The sequence below is a fragment of the Pelecanus crispus genome, chromosome 32, assembly GCF_030463565.1.
Source record: "Pelecanus crispus isolate bPelCri1 chromosome 32, bPelCri1.pri, whole genome shotgun sequence".
Taxonomy (NCBI): domain Eukaryota; kingdom Metazoa; phylum Chordata; class Aves; order Pelecaniformes; family Pelecanidae; genus Pelecanus; species Pelecanus crispus.
Window position 1 is genome coordinate 282698 of NC_134674.1, and position 16253 is coordinate 298950.

The window sequence follows — 16253 nt, forward strand, 5'->3', positions numbered from 1 at the left end:
GGCTCACTGTGGGGCTGGGAGTTACAGGGGGGCTCAGTATGGGGCTGGGAGTTATGGGGGTGGATCTATGTGGGGCTGGGGAAGGCTCTATTGGGCTGGGAGGATTACAGGGGTCTGCATGTGGGGCTGGGGAGTTATGGGGGGCTCTGTGTGGGGCGGGGGGGGCCCCACTGACCCCCTTCTCCCCCCCCCCGCCAGGCTACTCACTGCACGGCCCTGGGTGTGAGGTGGAGATGGTGGAGGAGCTCTGAGCCCCACGGCTGCCCCATGGCTGCCCCATGGCCGCCCCACGGGCCCCCCCCCCGGTACCCCACCTGCACTTTAGCGCCGGAGCTGCCCCACGGCCGGGTCAGAGCTGCCCTACGGCGCTGCCCCACGGAAAAAGGGTCCAGAGCTGCCCCACAGATGGGAGTCGCGGCCGCCCCACGGCCAAAGCCCAGCCCCACAGCGGGACAGGATGGGGCCACCCCACAGGGGCTGGAGCTGCCCCATAGCCGAGTCGGACTCATTGCACAAGGCCCCGCCCCCTCGTTGTAGACCACGCCCACACACTCCAGGCCACACCCATTGATTTGCCACGCCCCCTTCCTGTAGTGTGTTGCTGTGGAGGGGGGGGGGCGAATTTGGGGGGGGGGAATTGGGGCAATTTCGGTTGCTTTTGGGTCTTTTTTTGGTCTTTTTTGGTTTTTATGAGCAAACCCGGGGTGGCACCACCCCCCCAAAGACCTCGGTAAGCCCCACCCCTTCCGGTTGGGGGAGGGCCTAAAGGGAAGCCACGCCCCCAATGCAAGGACCCACCACCCACAATGCTGCTGCCAGAGGCCACGCCCAGAAAGGGGAGGGGCCAGCCTGTGGGAGGACACGCCCCCAATCGCACCGCGCCCCAAGCCACGCCCCCATCGCAACTGGCCACGCCCACATCACAACTGGCCACGCCCCCAGGGGGGCGTGCCCCGGACGCCTGACCCGCTCCCCATCCGGATGGGGGGGGGACAAAGGGGGAGCCAACGCTTAAACGCGATAATAAAATAAAATAAAATAAAAAGCGCCTGCCCCTTTAAGCCGCCCGCATTGTCTGCAGCGCCGCCCAATCAGCCGCCCGCCTGGCCCCGCGGCGCCGCCCAATCAGCGCGCACGCAGCACGGCCGGCCGCCCATTGGCTGCCTTCCCCCGCTGGCCCCGCCCACCGCCGGGCGCTGTCCGGTGCTGAAGCCGCGGCCGCCGCCATGAGCGGGGGGGTCTACGGCGGGGGTACGGGGGGGCGGGGCCTCCGGGAGGGGGGCGGGGCCTCCGGGAGGGGGCGTGGCCAGCGGTGGGGAGGGCGCTGGGGATGGGGGGGGGGCGGTGAAACCGGGGGGCGGGGGGGCGGTGTCACCGCGTCCCCGTCACCGGTGTCACCGGTATCACCGGTGTCCCCGGTGTCCCCCCCCCAGATGAGGTGGGGGCTCTGGTGTTCGACATCGGCTCCTTCTCGGTGCGGGCCGGCTACGCCGGGGAGGATTGTCCCAAGGTGGGTGTCACCGTGTCCGTCCGTCCCCCCCCCCCGCCGCGTCCCTCTGTCCCCTCGTGTCCGTCTGTCCCCTCCCCGCCGCCGCCGCGTCCTGTCGGGGGTGTGTGTGTGTGTGTGTGTGTCCCCGTGGCCCCGGTGCGTGGCGTTCCCGTGGCTGCGGTGTCCCCAAGGCCAACGTCCCCACCGTGGTGGCATCTGCATGGCCATGGCGTCCCCAAGGCCAACGTCCCCATCATGGTGGCATCACCATGGCGTCCCCAAGGCCACTGTCCCCATCATGGTGGCATCGCCATGGCCATGCTGTCCCCAAGGCCAACATCCCCATCATGGTGGCATCTCCATGGCCATGCTGTCCCCAAGGCCAACGTCCCCACCGTGGTGGCATCGCCATGGCCATGCTGTCCCCAAGGCCAACGTCCCCATCATGGTGGCATCGCCATGGCCATGGCGTCCCCAAGGCCACTGTCCCCATCATGGTGGCATCTCCACGGCCATGCCATCCCCGTGTCTCCAAGGCCAACGTCCCCACCGTGGTGACATCGCCATGGTGTCCCCAAGGCCAACATCCCCATCATGGTGACATCGCCATGGCCATGGCGTCCCCAAGGCCAACGTCCCCATCATGGTGGCATCTCCATGGCATCCCCAAGGCCAACGTCCCCACCATGGTGGCATCGCCATGGCCATGGTATCCCCAAGGCCAACGTCCCCATCATGGTGGCATCTCCATGGCCATGCCATCCCCGTGTCCCCAAGGCCAACGTCCCCAACCGTGGTGACATCTCCATGGCGTCCCCAAGGCCAACATCCCCACCATGGTGACATCTCCATGGTGTCCCCAAGGCCAACGTCCCCATCATGGTGGCATCGCCATGGCCATGGCGTCCCCAAGGCAAACGTCCCCACCGTGGTGGCATCGCCATGGCCATGGTGTCCCCTAGGCCAATGTCCCCATCATGGTGGCATCGCCATGGCCATGCCATCCCCGTGTCTCCAAGGCCAACGTCCCCAACCGTGGTGACATCGCCATGGTGTCCCCAAGGCCAATGTCCCCATCATGGTGACATCTCCATGGCCATGGTGTCCCCAAGGCCAATGTCCCCACCATGGTGGCATTGCCATGGCCATGGCATCTCCAAGGCCAACGTCCCCACCGTGGTGGCAGCGCCATGGCCATGGTGTCCCCAAGGCCAATGTCCCCATCGTGGTGGCATCGCCATGGCCATGGCATCCCCAAGGCCAATGTCCCAACCGTGGTGACATCTCCATGGCCATGCCATCCCCATGTCCGCAAGGCCACTGTCCCTAGGCTGACGTCCCCACCGTAGTGACATCCCCATACTGTCCCCATGTCCCCAACGCCACCATCTGTAGGCCAACATCCCCACCACGGCGACATCTCCATGCCCATGGTGTCCCCAAGGCCAATGTCCCCACCACGGTGGCATCTCCACAGCCATGCCATCCCCATGTCCCCGAGGCCACCACCCACAAGACAACGTCCCCACCACGGCACCGTCCCCATACTGTCCCCAAGGCCATGACCCATGTGTCAACATGGTCACCGTGGCACTGTCCCTCCCCATACTGTCCCCGAAGCCACCACCCACAACACAACATCCCCACCATGGCGCCGTCCCCATACTGTCCCCAAGGCCACCACCCACAAGACAACGTCCCCATGGCACCGTCCCCATACTGTCCCCAAGGCCACCACCCACAAGACAACGTCCCCATGGCACCGTCCCCATACTGTCCCCGAGGCCACCACCCACAAGACAATATCCCCACCACGGTGCTGTCCCCACACTGTCCCCAAGGCCACCACCCACAAAACAATGTCCCCATGGCACTGTCCCCGAGGCCATCACCCACAAGACAATGTCCCCCCCCACCCGCCCCGCGTCCCCCCCGCCGCGTCCCCGTGGTGGTGGTGGTGACGGGGTGGTGGCAGGCGGACTTCCCCACCACGGTGGGGCTGCTGTCCCCCGAGGAGGTGGCCCTGGAGCTGGACGGTGACAAGGACAAGAAAGGGGGGAAGGTCTACTACATCGACACCAATGCGCTGCACGTGGCCCGCGAGGGCATGGAGGTCCTCTCACCCCTCAAGAATGGCATGAGTGAGTGGGGACACGGTGGGGACACCGTGGGGACATCCCCTGGGGGTACACGGGGATGGGGCCACCCTGCAGGGCCATGAGGAACCCGTAGGTGGCATCTCAGAGGCTTGGGGGTCACCGCATGGGGCCACCATGGGGTTGGGGGTCACCTCACGGGGCCACCAGAAAGTTGGGGTCACCCAGTGGGGCCACCACGGGGTTGGGGTCACCCAATGGGGGCCACCATGGGCTTGGGGTCACCTCATGGGGCCATCACAGGGTTGGGGTCACCCAAGGGGGGCCATCATGGGGTTGGGGTCACCCAATGGGGGCCACCACAGGGTTGGGGTCACCCAACGGAGGCCATCACGGGGTTGGGGGTCACCTCCCAGGGCCACCACAGGGTTGGGGTCAACTAATGGGACCACCACAAAGTTGAGGTCACCCAATGGAGACCACCATGGGCTTGGGGGGGTCACCCCAAGGACCACCCCCGCCCCCATGTCCCCCCCTCACCGTCCCCGTGTCCCCAGTCGAGGACTGGGAGTGCTTCCAGGCCATCCTGGACCACACCTACGGGAAGCACGTCAAGTCGGAGCCGGGCCTGCACCCCGTCCTCATGTCCGAGGCCCCGGTAGGTGCCCCCCATGTCCCCCCCGCCACGTGTCACCCATCCCTGCCGTGGTGGCGGTCCCCCCTGATGTCCCCCCGGTTGTCCCCGCAGTGGAACACGCGGGCCAAGAGGGAGAAGCTGACGGAGCTGATGTTCGAGCACTACAACATCCCAGCTTTCTTCCTCTGCAAGACAGCTGTGCTCACCGCGTATCCCCCATGTCGCGTCACCCACCGGTGTCACCCACTGGGTGACCCCCGCGCCGCACCCCACACCCCCCCCAGCGTGTCCACACAACCTCCCCGGGTTGGGTTGGTGGGTCCAGAGATGGTTGGGTGGGTCCAGAGATGGTTGGGTGGGTCTAGGGGTAGTTGGGTGGGTGGTTGGTGGGTCTAGAAGCGGGTGGGTGGGTGGTTGGGTGGGTCCAGAGATGGTTGGGTGGGTCTAGGGGTAGTTGGGTGGGTGGTTGGGTGGGTCCAGAGATGGTTGGGTGGGTCTAGAAGCGGGTGGGTGGGTGGTTGGTGGGTCTAGAAGCGGGTGGGTGGGTGGTTGGGTGGGTCCAGAGATGGTTGGGTGGGTCTAGGGGTAGTTGGGTGGGTGGTTGGTGGGTCTAGAAGCGGGTGGGTGGGTGGTTGGGTGGGTCCAGAGATGGTTGGGTGGGTCTAGGGGTAGTTGGGTGGGTGGTTGGTAGGTCTAAGGGTGGGTAGGTGGGTGGCTGGAGGGTCTGAAAGTGGGTGAGGGGGTGATCGGGTGGGTCTGCAATTGGGTGGGTGGTTGGGTGGGTCTAGAAGTGGGTGGGTGGGTGGTTGGTGTGTCTAAGGGTGGGTGGGTGCTTGGATGGGTGGGTTGAGGGGTGGTTGGGTGGGTGCAGAGGTGGTTGGGTGGGTCTAGGGGTGGGGTGGGTGGGTTGAGGGGTAGTTGGGTGGGTGGTTGGTGGGTCTACAAGTGGGCGGGTGGGTGCAGAGAGGAGTGATTGGTGGGTCTGGAGGTGGTTGGGTGGGTCTAGGGGTGGGTGAGTGGGGGAGTGGGTGGGTTGAGGGATAGCTGGGGTGTTGGTTGGGTGCTTAGGTGGGTCTAGAAGTATTTGGGTGGGTGGGTAGTTAGTTGGGTGGGTAGTTGGGTGCGTGGTTGGGTGGGGGTGTTGGGTGGGTGGCCCGTGGGGCGCCAGGCTGGCTCGTTAGCCGGCAGCCGGGTCCTTTGGTTGGCTGGACGGGTGGTTAGGACTTCGTTAGCCCGTCGATTGGCTGATTATCTGCCCGGGGGCGGGGGTTTATGCCTCACTGGCGGAGTGGGTGGGTGCCCGGTGGGACAACTGGCAGCGGCTCCTCGTTAGCGGGCCACCCCTCGTTAGCGAGACTCTCTCATCGTTAGCGAAGCCCCTCGTTAGCGTTACCCTTGACCGCGGCGGCCCAGCTTCGCCAACGGGCGCAGCACGGGGCTGGTCCTGGACAGCGGGGCCACCCACACCACCGCCATCCCTGTCCACGACGGCTACATCCTCCAGCAAGGTGAGAGGGTGGGGTCAGCGGCGGGGAGGGGGCGTGGCCAAGGCGGGGCAGGGGCGGGGCCCTGGACTCACCGGTGACCCCCGTTAGGCATCGTCAAGTCGCCGCTGGCCGGGGATTTCATCTCCATGCAGTGCCGGGAGCTTTTCCAGGAGATGAACATCGACATCGTGCCGCCCTACATGATCGCCGCCAAGGTAGGGGCGGGGCCGGAGAAGGACACGCCTCCCCCGCTGGCAACAGCCTATCGAGAGGGAGAGAGGGCGGTTGTTAGGCTCCGCCCCTCGGGGGGCTGCCCAGCCCCAGCGGCTCCCCCCCAAGCCCTGGGCTCCGCCCCCCTGAAGGCAGCCTGCCCCCAGGCTCCACCCCCTTAGAGCTGGCCCAACCCCCTAGCTCCACCCCTTCAGGGGTGGTCCTTCCCCTTAGCCCCGCCCCTTCCCTTAGCTCCACCCCCTCAGGACCACCCTTCCCCTTAGCTCCACCCCTTCCCCTAGCTCCACCCCCCTCAGGACCACCCTGCCCCTTAGCTCCACCCCTTCCCTTAGCTCCACCCCCTCAGGACCACCCCTGCCCCTTAGCCCCACCCCTTCCCTTAGCCCCACCCCCTTAGCACCAGCCCTGCCCCTTAGCTCCACCCCCTCAGGACCAGCCCTGCCTCTTAGCTCCACCCCTTAGCCCCACCCCTTCCCCTTAGCCCCACCCCTTTTGCAACAGCCCACCCCCCAGCTCCGCCCCCTGCAGGGCACTCCCCCATCCCTTCCCAGCCCCGCCCCCTGACAGAGTCCCCGCCCCCCTGACGGAGGCCCCGCCCCCAGGAGCCGGTGCGGGAGGGGGCCCCCCCCAACTGGAAGAAGAAGGAGAAGCTGCCCCAGGTCTCCAAGTCCTGGCACAACTACACCTGCAACGTGAGCGGGGAGGGGGCCGCCGGGGGGGGCCCTGAATGCCTGGGGGGAGTCCTGAACGCCTGGGGGGGGGTCCTGAACGCCTGGGGGGGGGCCCTGAATGCCTGGGGGGGGGTCCTGAATACCTGGGGGGGGTCCTGAACGCCTGGGGGGGGTCCTGAATGACTGGGGGGGGGGGTCCTGAACGCCTGGGGGGGGGTCCTGAACGCCTGGGGGGGGGGTCCTGAACGCCTGGGGGGGGGGTCCTGAATGCCTGGGGGGGGTCCTGAATGCCTGGGGGGGTGTCCTGAATGCCTGGGGGGGGGGTCCTGAACGCCTGGGGGGGGGTCCTGAACGCCTGGGGGGGGGTCCTGAATGCCTGGGGGGGGGTCCTGAACACCTGGGGGGTGTCCTGAATGCCTGGGGGGGGGGGTCCTGAACGCCTGGGGGGGGGGTCCTGAACGCCTGGGGGGGGTGTCCTGAACGCCTGGGGGGGGGTGTCCTGAATACCTGGGGGGGTCCTGAACGCCTGGGGGGGGTCCTGAATACCTGGGGGGGTGTCCTGAACGCCTGGGGGGGGTCCTGAACGCCTGGGGGGGGTGTCCTGAACACCTGGGGGGGGGGGTCCTGAATACCTGGGGGGGTGTCCTGAACGCCTGGGGGGAGTCCTGAACGCCTGGGGGGTGTCCTGAACGCCTGGGGGGGGGGTGTCCTGAACGCCTCGGGGGGGGTGTCCTGAACGCCTGGGGGGGGGGCCCTGAATACCTGCGGGGGTCCTGAACGCCTGGGGGGGGTCCTGAATACCTGGGGGGGTGTCCTGAATGCCTGGGGGGGGTCCTGAACGCCTGGGGGGGGGTCCTGAATGCCTGGGGGGTGTCCTGAATGCCTGGGGGGAGTCCTGAACGCCTGGGGGGTGTCCTGAATGCCTGGGGGGGGGGGGGTCCTGAACGCCTGGGGGGGGGGTCCTGAACGCCTGGGGGGGGTGTCCTGAACGCCTGGGGGGGGGTGTCCTGAATACCTGGGGGGGTCCTGAACGCCTGGGGGGGGTCCTGAATACCTGGGGGGGTGTCCTGAACGCCTGGGGGGGGTCCTGAACGCCTGGGGGGGGTGTCCTGAACACCTGGGGGGGGGGTCCTGAATACCTGGGGGGGTGTCCTGAACGCCTGGGGGGAGTCCTGAACGCCTGGGGGGGGTCCTGAACACCTGGGGGGTGTCCTGAACGCCTGGGGGGGGGGTGTCCTGAACGCCTCGGGGGGGGTGTCCTGAACGCCTGGGGGGGGGGTCCTGAACGCCTGGGGGGGGGGTCCTGAACGCCTGGGGGGGTCCTGAACGCCTGGGGGGGGTCCTGAATACCTGGGGGGGTGTCCTGAACGCCTGGGGGGGGTCCTGAACGCCTGGGGGGGTGTCCTGAACACCTGGGGGGGGGGTCCTGAATACCTGGGGGGGTGTCCTGAATGCCTGGGGGGGGTCCTGAACGCCTGGGGGGGGGTCCTGAACACCTGGGGGGTGTCCTGAATGCCTGGGGGGTGTCCTGAACGCCTGGGGGGGGGTGTCCTGAACGCCTGGGGAGGGGGTCCTGAATACCTGGGGGGGGTCCTGAACGGCTGGGAGGGGGTCCTGAATACCTTAGGGGGGGTCCTGAACGCCTGGGGGGGTGCCCTGAACGCCTGGTCCCCATTCTGGGGGGGCCGCACCCCTGGGGACACCGGGGGGGGCTCCTGAACGCCTGGTCCCCATTTTGGGGGGGCCGCATCCCTGGGGACACCCGGGGGGGCGGTCCTGAACGCCTGGGGGGGTGTCCTGAACGCCTGGGCCCCGTTTTGGGGGGCTCTGGATCACTGGGGCCACTCTGGGGGGTCCCCAATACCTGGAGGGGTGTCCTGAATGCCTGGGGCCCATTTTGGGGGGCCCACATCCCTGGGGACAGCCGGGGGGGTCCCCAATGCCTAGGGGGGTGTCCTGAATGCCTGTGCCCTGTTTTGGGGTGGGCTGGATCCCTGGGGATATCCTGGGGGGGGTCCCAAATGCCTGGGGGGGTGTCCCGAACGCCTGCACCCCATTTTGGGGAGCTCTGGATCCCTGGGGACACCCTGGGGGCGGTCCTGAATGCCTGCACCCCATTTTGGGGGGGTCCAGATCCCTGGGGCCACCCTGGGGGGGTCCTGAAGACCTGGGGGGTGTCCCGAAAGCCTGGGCCCCATTTTGGGTGGGGCGGATCCCTGGGGACCCCGGGGGGGTCCCCAATGCCTGGGGGGGTGTCCCGAATGCCTGCACCCCAGTTTGGGGGGCTCTGGATCCCTGGTGACCCCCTGGGGGGGTCCCAAATGCCTGGGAGGGGTGTACTGAATGCCTGGGGGGGGTGTCCCGAAGGCCTGTGCCCTGTCTTGGGGGGGCCGGATCCCTGGGGCCACCCTGGGGGGGTCCTGAATGCCTCAGCCCCATTTTGGGGGGGGTCCCCAAAGCCTGGGGGGGTGTCCCGAATGCCTGCACCCCATTCTGGGGGGGTTCAGATCCCTGGGGTCACCCTGGGGGGTGTCCTGAATGCCTGGGTCCCCTCTTGGGGGGGGTCCCATACACCTGGGTCCCATTTGGGGGGGGGGGGGGGGGGGGGGTCTGGATCCCTGTGGCCACCCTGGGGGGGTCCCAAACACCTGGATCCCATTTTAGGGGCAGGGGGCTGGATCCCTGGGCCACCCTGGGGGGTCCTGAATGCCTGGGTCCACCCTGGGGGGGGGGCTGGATGGTGAGGAGGGGGGATACAGGGGTGAAGGGATGGGAGGGGGGGTCCCAGATGCCTGGGTACTTTTTTGGGGGGGCACCCGGAGGCCTGGGGTGTCCCCCCCCATTTTGTGCCCCCCCCCCTCCCCCCCAGGAGGTGATCCAGGACTTCCAGGCCTCAGTGCTGCAGGTCTCTGACTCCCCCTACGACGAGCAGTGAGTGCCAGAAGGGGTTCAGGGGGTTTTGGGGGGGCTTAGGGGGATTTTTGGGGTCTCCCCTACCCCATAACCCCCCATTGCCCCCCCCAGGGTGGCCGCCCAGATGCCCACGGTTCACTACGAGATGCCCAACGGCTACAACACCGACTACGGGGCCGAGCGGCTCCGCATCCCCGAGGGGCTCTTCGATCCCTCCAATGTCAAGGTTTGGGGGGGGGTCCTGAGGGGTCTGGGGGGGGGTCCTGAGGGGTTGGGGGACCCCTCTGACCCCCACCCGTCACCCCCCAGGGTCTTTCGGGGAACACGATGCTGGGCGTGGGGCACGTGGTCACCACCAGCATCGGGATGTGCGACATCGACATCCGACCGGTGAGTTCCCCGGGGATTTTGGGGGGCTTGGGGGGGGGACATTTGGGGGGGGGGGGGGGGAGGGGGAAGCGGTGACAACCCCTCACCCCCGTGTCTGTCCCTGCCCCCAGGGTCTCTATGGCAGCGTCATCGTCACCGGGGGGAACACCCTGCTCCAGGGCTTCACCGACCGCCTCAACCGGGAGCTTTCGCAGAAGACGCCCCCCGTGAGGGATGGGGGGGGACCCAGGCGTCCGGGGCAGGGACCCCCAACCCTCCCTGTGGGATATGGGGGGCTGGGGGGGGGACCCAGGCATTTAGAAGAGGACACTGGCCCCTCTCAATGAGATTTTGGGGGGCTGGGTAGGGACCTAGGCATCTGGGACAGGGACCCCCAACCCTCCCTGTGGGATATGGGGGGCTAGGGGGGGACCCAGGCATCTGGGGCGGGACCTCCAAACCCCTCTGTGGGATGCAGGGGGGCTGGGGGGACCCAGGCACCCGGGGCGGGACCCCCAAACCCCTCTGTGGGATGCAGGGGGGCTGGGGGGACCCAGGCACCCGGGGCGGGACCCCCAAACCCCTCTGTGGGATGCAGGGGAGCTGGGGGGACCCAGGCACCCGGGGCGGGACCCCCAAACCCCTCTGTGGGATGCAGGGGGGCTGGGGGGACCCAGGCATCCGGGGCGGGACCCCCAAACCCCTCTGTGGGATGCAGGGGGGCTGGGGGGACCCAGGCACCCGGGGCGGGACCCCCAAACCCCTCTGTGGGATGCAGGGGGGCTGGGGGGACCCAGGCACCCGGGGCGGGACCCCCAAACCCCTCTGTGGGATGCAGGGGGGCTGGAAGGGACCCCATCCCCCAGTGGGACATGGGGAGGCTGAGGGGGGGGACGCCCAGACTGGGCTCCCAGTTGCCCCCAGTGTCCCCCAGTTGCCCCCCCTTTGCCTCCCACCCGCCCAGAGCATGCGCCTGAAGCTGATCGCCAGCAACAGCACCATGGAGCGGCGCTTCAGCCCCTGGATCGGGGGCTCCATCCTCGCCTCCCTCGTGAGTTTGGGGGGCGGGGGGCAAAGGGGGGGGCCGGATGCCTGGGTTCCTCACCCCACACCCCGCTCTCTGTGTGTGCGTCCCCCTCAGGGCACCTTCCAGCAGATGTGGATCTCCAAGCAGGAGTACGAGGAAGGCGGGAAGCAGTGTGTGGAGCGCAAGTGCCCCTGAGGGGGACTCCAGGCGTCCGGGCGGGCTCCCTGCCCTCGCCTCACACGCGGCCTTGCTCCCAGCATTGGCGCTCTGGGGCCTGTGAGGAAAAAAAACAAAAAAACACAAGAAAAAACATTAAAAACCCAACAATTAACACCCCGAAAGGTGCAGAGCCTGCCCGGGGAGGCCCAGCTGAGGCGGCGCCGCGCTGCTGGCGGGCTCGGGCAGGGGATGAGGCGGTGAGGGAGGCAGGGGGCGCGTTTTCGTGAGGTAAAGTGGGGTGGGGGAAGGAATTTTTTACCGATTTATCGGTTTTTTTTTTTTTTTTTTTTTCCCCCTTCAACACCGCGAGCGTTGCGGCGCGCGCTCCGCCTTGGCGCCTTCCCGCCTGGCGAAGCGTCCGCTGCGCATGCGCGGGCAGCGCGCGCGGGGAGGGAGGGGGGAGCGCGCATGCGTGCGCCGGCGAAGGCGGGGCCACTGCGCATGCGTAGACGTTGTGGTCGGCGGAGGGGGGCGTGACCCGCTGCGCATGCGCGCCTCGCCGCTGCTGGTGGGGGGGGCGCCCGCGCATGCGCGCTGGCCCGCGGGAGCCATGCGGCTGCCCACGTGGTCCCCGCCGCTCGGTTAACGGCCGGGGGGGGTGGGGGGGATTGGGGGGGATTAATGAGGGGAGGAGCCGCGGTGGCGGCTCGGGGGGGTGTGGAATGACGTCATGAGCTGAGAGATGACGTGTGCGGGCGGCGGAGGCAGGGAGGGGGATGGAGGAGGGAGGCGGCGGAGGGGGAGGGAGGCGCTCGGCCGGTGCTGCGCACGCGCAGCCACCCCGCGGACTCCAACTCCCAGCGACCCTCGCGCGGGGTGAGGACCCCCCCCTGCTCCGCCCGAGGCGCCCACAACGCGCCTGCTCCGCCTCGCCCCGCAGCCCTCCCCCCCCGCCGCTCTCCCTCCCTCTCCCCGCTCCCCATCGCTCTCCGCGCATCCCCGCCACCCTCAAGGAGGCCCCGCCGCTCCCTCCCCCCCACTCCCCGCCTCGCCGGGAGCGCGGTGCCGTTGCGCAATCCGCGCAGGCATTCGCCGCGGCCACCCCTTATCCCTCAGGGCCCCCCCCGCCCCCCGCGCGCCGCCTCCCCCTATTGGCCGCCTTCCCCGCCGCCGCCTCTCCCATTGGCTCCCCGCTCTCGCCCAACCCCCGCGGGGGGGCGTGTCCGGGTTTAGCCACGCCCAGCCGCTATATAAAGCCCGGCGGGCCGCCGCGCTCCTGCCATCGCGGGCGGGAGGTGGCGGGCGCGGAGGGGCCCCGCTCCGCTCCCCCCCTCACAGCACCCCCTAGCGGCGGCGCATGCGCGGCGGCGGCGGGGCTCAGCGCGCAGGCGCGGGGCGGTCCGCCATGGCGGCCGAGCCTGAGGCCTTCCTGGTCCCGCCGCCTCCTTCTTCATCCTCCACCGCTCCCTCGGCCCGGGAGGAGGAAGAAGCTTCACCCGCCGCCGAGGCTCCGCGCCCGCGCAACGGCTTTCGGTCGGCGGGAGGAGGGAAGCGTCGTAGCAGCTGCGGGGCCAAGCAACCGGCGTGGAAACGGCGTCGCCGGGCGGCCTCGGAGTGCGGCCCGGTGCTTCCCTCCGAGTTCCTGCTGGGGGGAAACATCTTCGATCCCTTAAACCTCAACAGCCTGCTGGACGAGGAGGTGAGCCGGGCCCTCAATGCCCGCACCCCGCAATCCTCCCCCCTCCCCGCCCGCGGCCGCGACCCCGTCGAGATCCTGGTCCCTCGCGACATCACCGACCCCCTCAGCCTCAACGCTCCCGGCGAGGGGCTGCGCTTGGCTTCTCCCGCCAAAACCGCTCGCCGCCGCCACCGTCACCGCGGCCAGCAGCGAGGAGGAGCCGCCGTCGCCGCCGCTGCCGCCGCCGCCACCGACGAGGCCGCCTGCCCTCACGCCCTCCCCGCCGCCGCCACCCCGCCGCCATGCGCCACCCGCCTGCCCCGCCGCCGGCCGCCATCGGAAACGTCGACGGACTTGCAGTAAAATCCGAAGGAACCCGTCCCCCTCCGGAAAAACCCAAACCCCCGGGAAAAACTCCTCAACAGCAACGTCAACGTCGCCAAGTTCAAAAATTCCAATACGGCAATTACTGCAAATATTATGGTTACCGCAACCCCGACTGCGAGGACGGGCGGCTGCGAGCCATGCGCCCCGAGTGGTTCGCGGGGAAGGAGGTGTTGGACGTGGGGTGCAACGTGGGACACCTCACCCTCAGCATCGCCAAACGGTGGGGACCCGCCCGGGTGGTGGGGTTGGACATTGACGGGGGGTTGATCCGCTCGGCGCGGCAGAATATCCGGCATTATCTGTCGGAGGAGATCCAAGCGGAAGCGGCTGGAGCAGGAGGGGGGAGCGGCGGTGGAGGAGGAGCGGGGGGGCGGAAGGGTTTTCCCGCCGCTCTCCTGGCCAGTCGGGGTCCCATCGCCGCCCCCCGCCTGCCCCCCGATGGGCCCGGGGCCGCCGATTTCCCTCACAACGTCGTTTTCGTCACGGTGAGTTAGGTGGTGGGGGGCACAGTGGTGCTTGGGGGGGGTCCCAAGGGGTGTTGGGGGGGGTCCCAAGGGGTTTTGGGGGGGGTATGGTGGTGTTGGGGGGGGTCCCAAGGGGTTTTTTGGGGGTCCCAAGGGGTTTTTGGGGGGGCACGGTGCTGCTTGGGAGGTCCTAGAGGGGTTTTGAGAGGATACGGTGGTGTTGGCAGGGGTCACAAGAGGTTTTGGGGGGGGTCCAAGGGATATTTGGGGGGACATGGTGATGTTTGGGGGGTCCCAAGGGGTTTTGGGGGGGACATGGTGGTGCTTGGGGAAGTGCTAGAGCATTTTTGGAGGGATACGGTGGTGCTGGTGGGGGTCTCAAGGGGTTTTTGGGGGTATGTGGTGGTGCTTGGGGGGGTTCCAAGGGATTTTGGGGGGTTCCAAGGGGTTTGAGGGGTTCATGGGTGGCTTTTTGGGGGGTCCCAAGGGGGTTTGAGGGGTTCACGGGTGGCTTTTTGGGAGGTCCCAAGGGGGTTTTGGGGGCAACACGGTGGTGCCTGGGTGGGTCATGGGTTTTTTTGGGGTGTCACAGTGGTGCTTGGGGGGTCCCAAGGGGTTTTGGGGGATCCCAAGGGGTTTTGAGGGGTTCATGGGTGGTTTTTTGGGGGGTTCCAAGGGGTTTGGGGGGATCCCAAGGGTTTTTGGGGGTTGGGGATGCTCCTGCCCAGGGCTGGAGGGGGTGGGTTTGGAGGGGGAGGGGCTTGGAGAGGGTGGAGCCACGCCCCCAATTAGGTTGGGGCGGGGCTTGGGGATGTGGGGGTGCAGAGAGACCTTGGGGGGGGGCTGATGTGGGGCTGGGCGTGGGGCTCCCCCCATGTCGCTGTGGGGCAGCCCCACACCTTAGTTGGGGACCCCCAGGTCTTTCAGTGGGTTTCAAGGTGGGCCCCCCACCCCCAAACCCCCCAGTGGGGCTCAGCGTGAGTCCCCCCCCCTCAGTGCCCCCCAGACTCCCTCACTGGGGTCCCCCCAAACTCCTTATGCCCCCCAAGACCCCTCAGTGGGGCTCAATATGTGCCCCCCATCCCCCAAACCCCTCAGGGGGGCCCCCCAAACCCCACTCTGTGGGCTCACTGCCCCCCCAAAACCCCTCTCAGTGGGACTTAGCATGGGTATTGCCCCCCCAAACCCCTCTGTGCCCCCCAAACCCCTTTCAGTGGGGCTCAGTGCCCCCCCAAACCCCTCTTTGCCCCCTAAACCCCTTTCAGTGGGGCTCCATGCCCCCCCCCAAACCCCTCTCAGTGGGATTTAGTGTGGGTGTTGCCCCCCAAATCCCTCCATGCCCCCCAAACCCCTGTCAGTGGGGCTCAGTGCCCCCCCAAACCTCTCTCAACAGTTCTCCATGCCCCCCCAAACCCCTCCATTCCCCCCAAACACCTTTCAGTGGGGCTCAATGCTCCCTCCAGACCCCCATCAGTGGGATTTAGTGTGGGTGTTGCCCCCCCCCAACCCCTCTGTGCCCCCCAAACCCCTCTCAGTGGGGCTCCATGCCCCCCCAACCCCTCTGTGCCCCCCAAACACCTTTCAGTGGGTCTCAGTGCCCCCCCAAGCCCCTCTGTTCCCCCCAAACCCCTTTCAGTGGGTCTCAGTGCCCCCCCAAACTCCTCTTTGCCCCCCAAACCCCTTTCAGTGGGTCTCAGTGCCCCCCCAAACCCCTCTCAGTGGGGCTCCATGCCCCCTCAACCCCTCTGTGCCCCCCAAACACCTTTCAGTGGGTCTCAGTGCCCCCCCAAGCCCCTCTTTGCCCCCCAAACCCCTTTCAGTGGGTCTCAGTGCCCCCCCAAACCCCTCTCAGTGGGGCTCCATGCCCCCCCAACCCCTCTGTGCCCCCCAAACACCTTTCAGTGGGTCTCCCCAAGCCCCTCTGTTCCCCCCAAACCCCTTTCAGTGGGTCTCAGTGCCCCCCCAAACCCCTCTTTGCCCCCCAAACCCCTCTCAGTGGGGCTCCATGCCCCCCAACCCCTCTGTGCCCCCCAAACACCTTTCAGTGGGTCTCAGTGCCCCCCCAAGCCCCTCTGTTCCCCCCAAGCCCCTTTCAGTGGGTCTCAGTGCCCCCCCAAACCCCTCTTTGCCCCCCAAACCCTCTCAGTGGGGCTCCATGCCCCCCAAACCCCTCTCAGTGGGGCTCCATGCCCCCCCAAACCCCTCAGTGCCCCCCCAAACCCCTGTCAGTGGGTCTCAGTGCCCCCCCAAACCCCTCCGTTCCCCCAAACCCCTTTTGGTCGGGCTCCGTTCCCCCCCAAACCCCTCTCAGTGGGTCTCAATGCCCCCCCCAAACCCCTCCATGCCCCCCAAACGCCCCTCTGCGCAGCCATCACCCCCCAAACCCCCTCCGCGTCTCTCCCCACCCCCCACCCCTTTCCCTCTCCCCCGAATTCCCCCCCATAGGCCCCCTCACCCCCCTAATTTCTGCCCCCCCTCCTTTCTCTCCCCCCCTCCAGGGGAACTACGTGCCGGAGCGGGAGGAGGCGGTGGCGGCGCAGCGCCCCGAATTCGACGTGGTGCTGTGCCTCTCCCTCACCAAGTGGGTGCAGCTCAACTGGGGGGACGAGGGCCTCAAGCGCCTCTTCCGCCGCGTTTACCGGCAC

At 68.0% G+C, this 16253-nt stretch overlaps 2 protein-coding genes across 2 annotated transcripts; both read left to right on the forward strand.

The window, feature by feature from the left end:
* Positions 1–1226: 1226 nt before the first annotated feature.
* On the forward strand, positions 1227–11115 carry ACTL6B (actin like 6B). The gene is made up of 14 exons (XM_075725514.1): positions 1227–1251; positions 1434–1510; positions 3465–3630; positions 4143–4243; positions 4334–4431; positions 5636–5730; positions 5818–5924; positions 6543–6632; positions 9481–9542; positions 9636–9750; positions 9834–9914; positions 10025–10120; positions 10858–10944; positions 11035–11115. Exons 1-14 carry the CDS (start codon positions 1227–1229, stop codon positions 11113–11115), a joined length of 1281 nt encoding a protein of 426 aa, XP_075581629.1.
* A 1321-nt stretch (positions 11116–12436) lies between these two features.
* On the forward strand, positions 12437–16250 carry MEPCE (methylphosphate capping enzyme; the record flags this gene model as incomplete). Its single annotated transcript, XM_075725508.1, is given in 4 exon segments — positions 12437–13063; positions 13065–13118; positions 13120–13629; positions 16107–16250. Coding segments are annotated over 4 exon segments (1335 nt in total), but the record flags the coding sequence as incomplete, so codon positions are not given.
* Between the last annotated feature and the right edge of the window lie 3 nt (positions 16251–16253).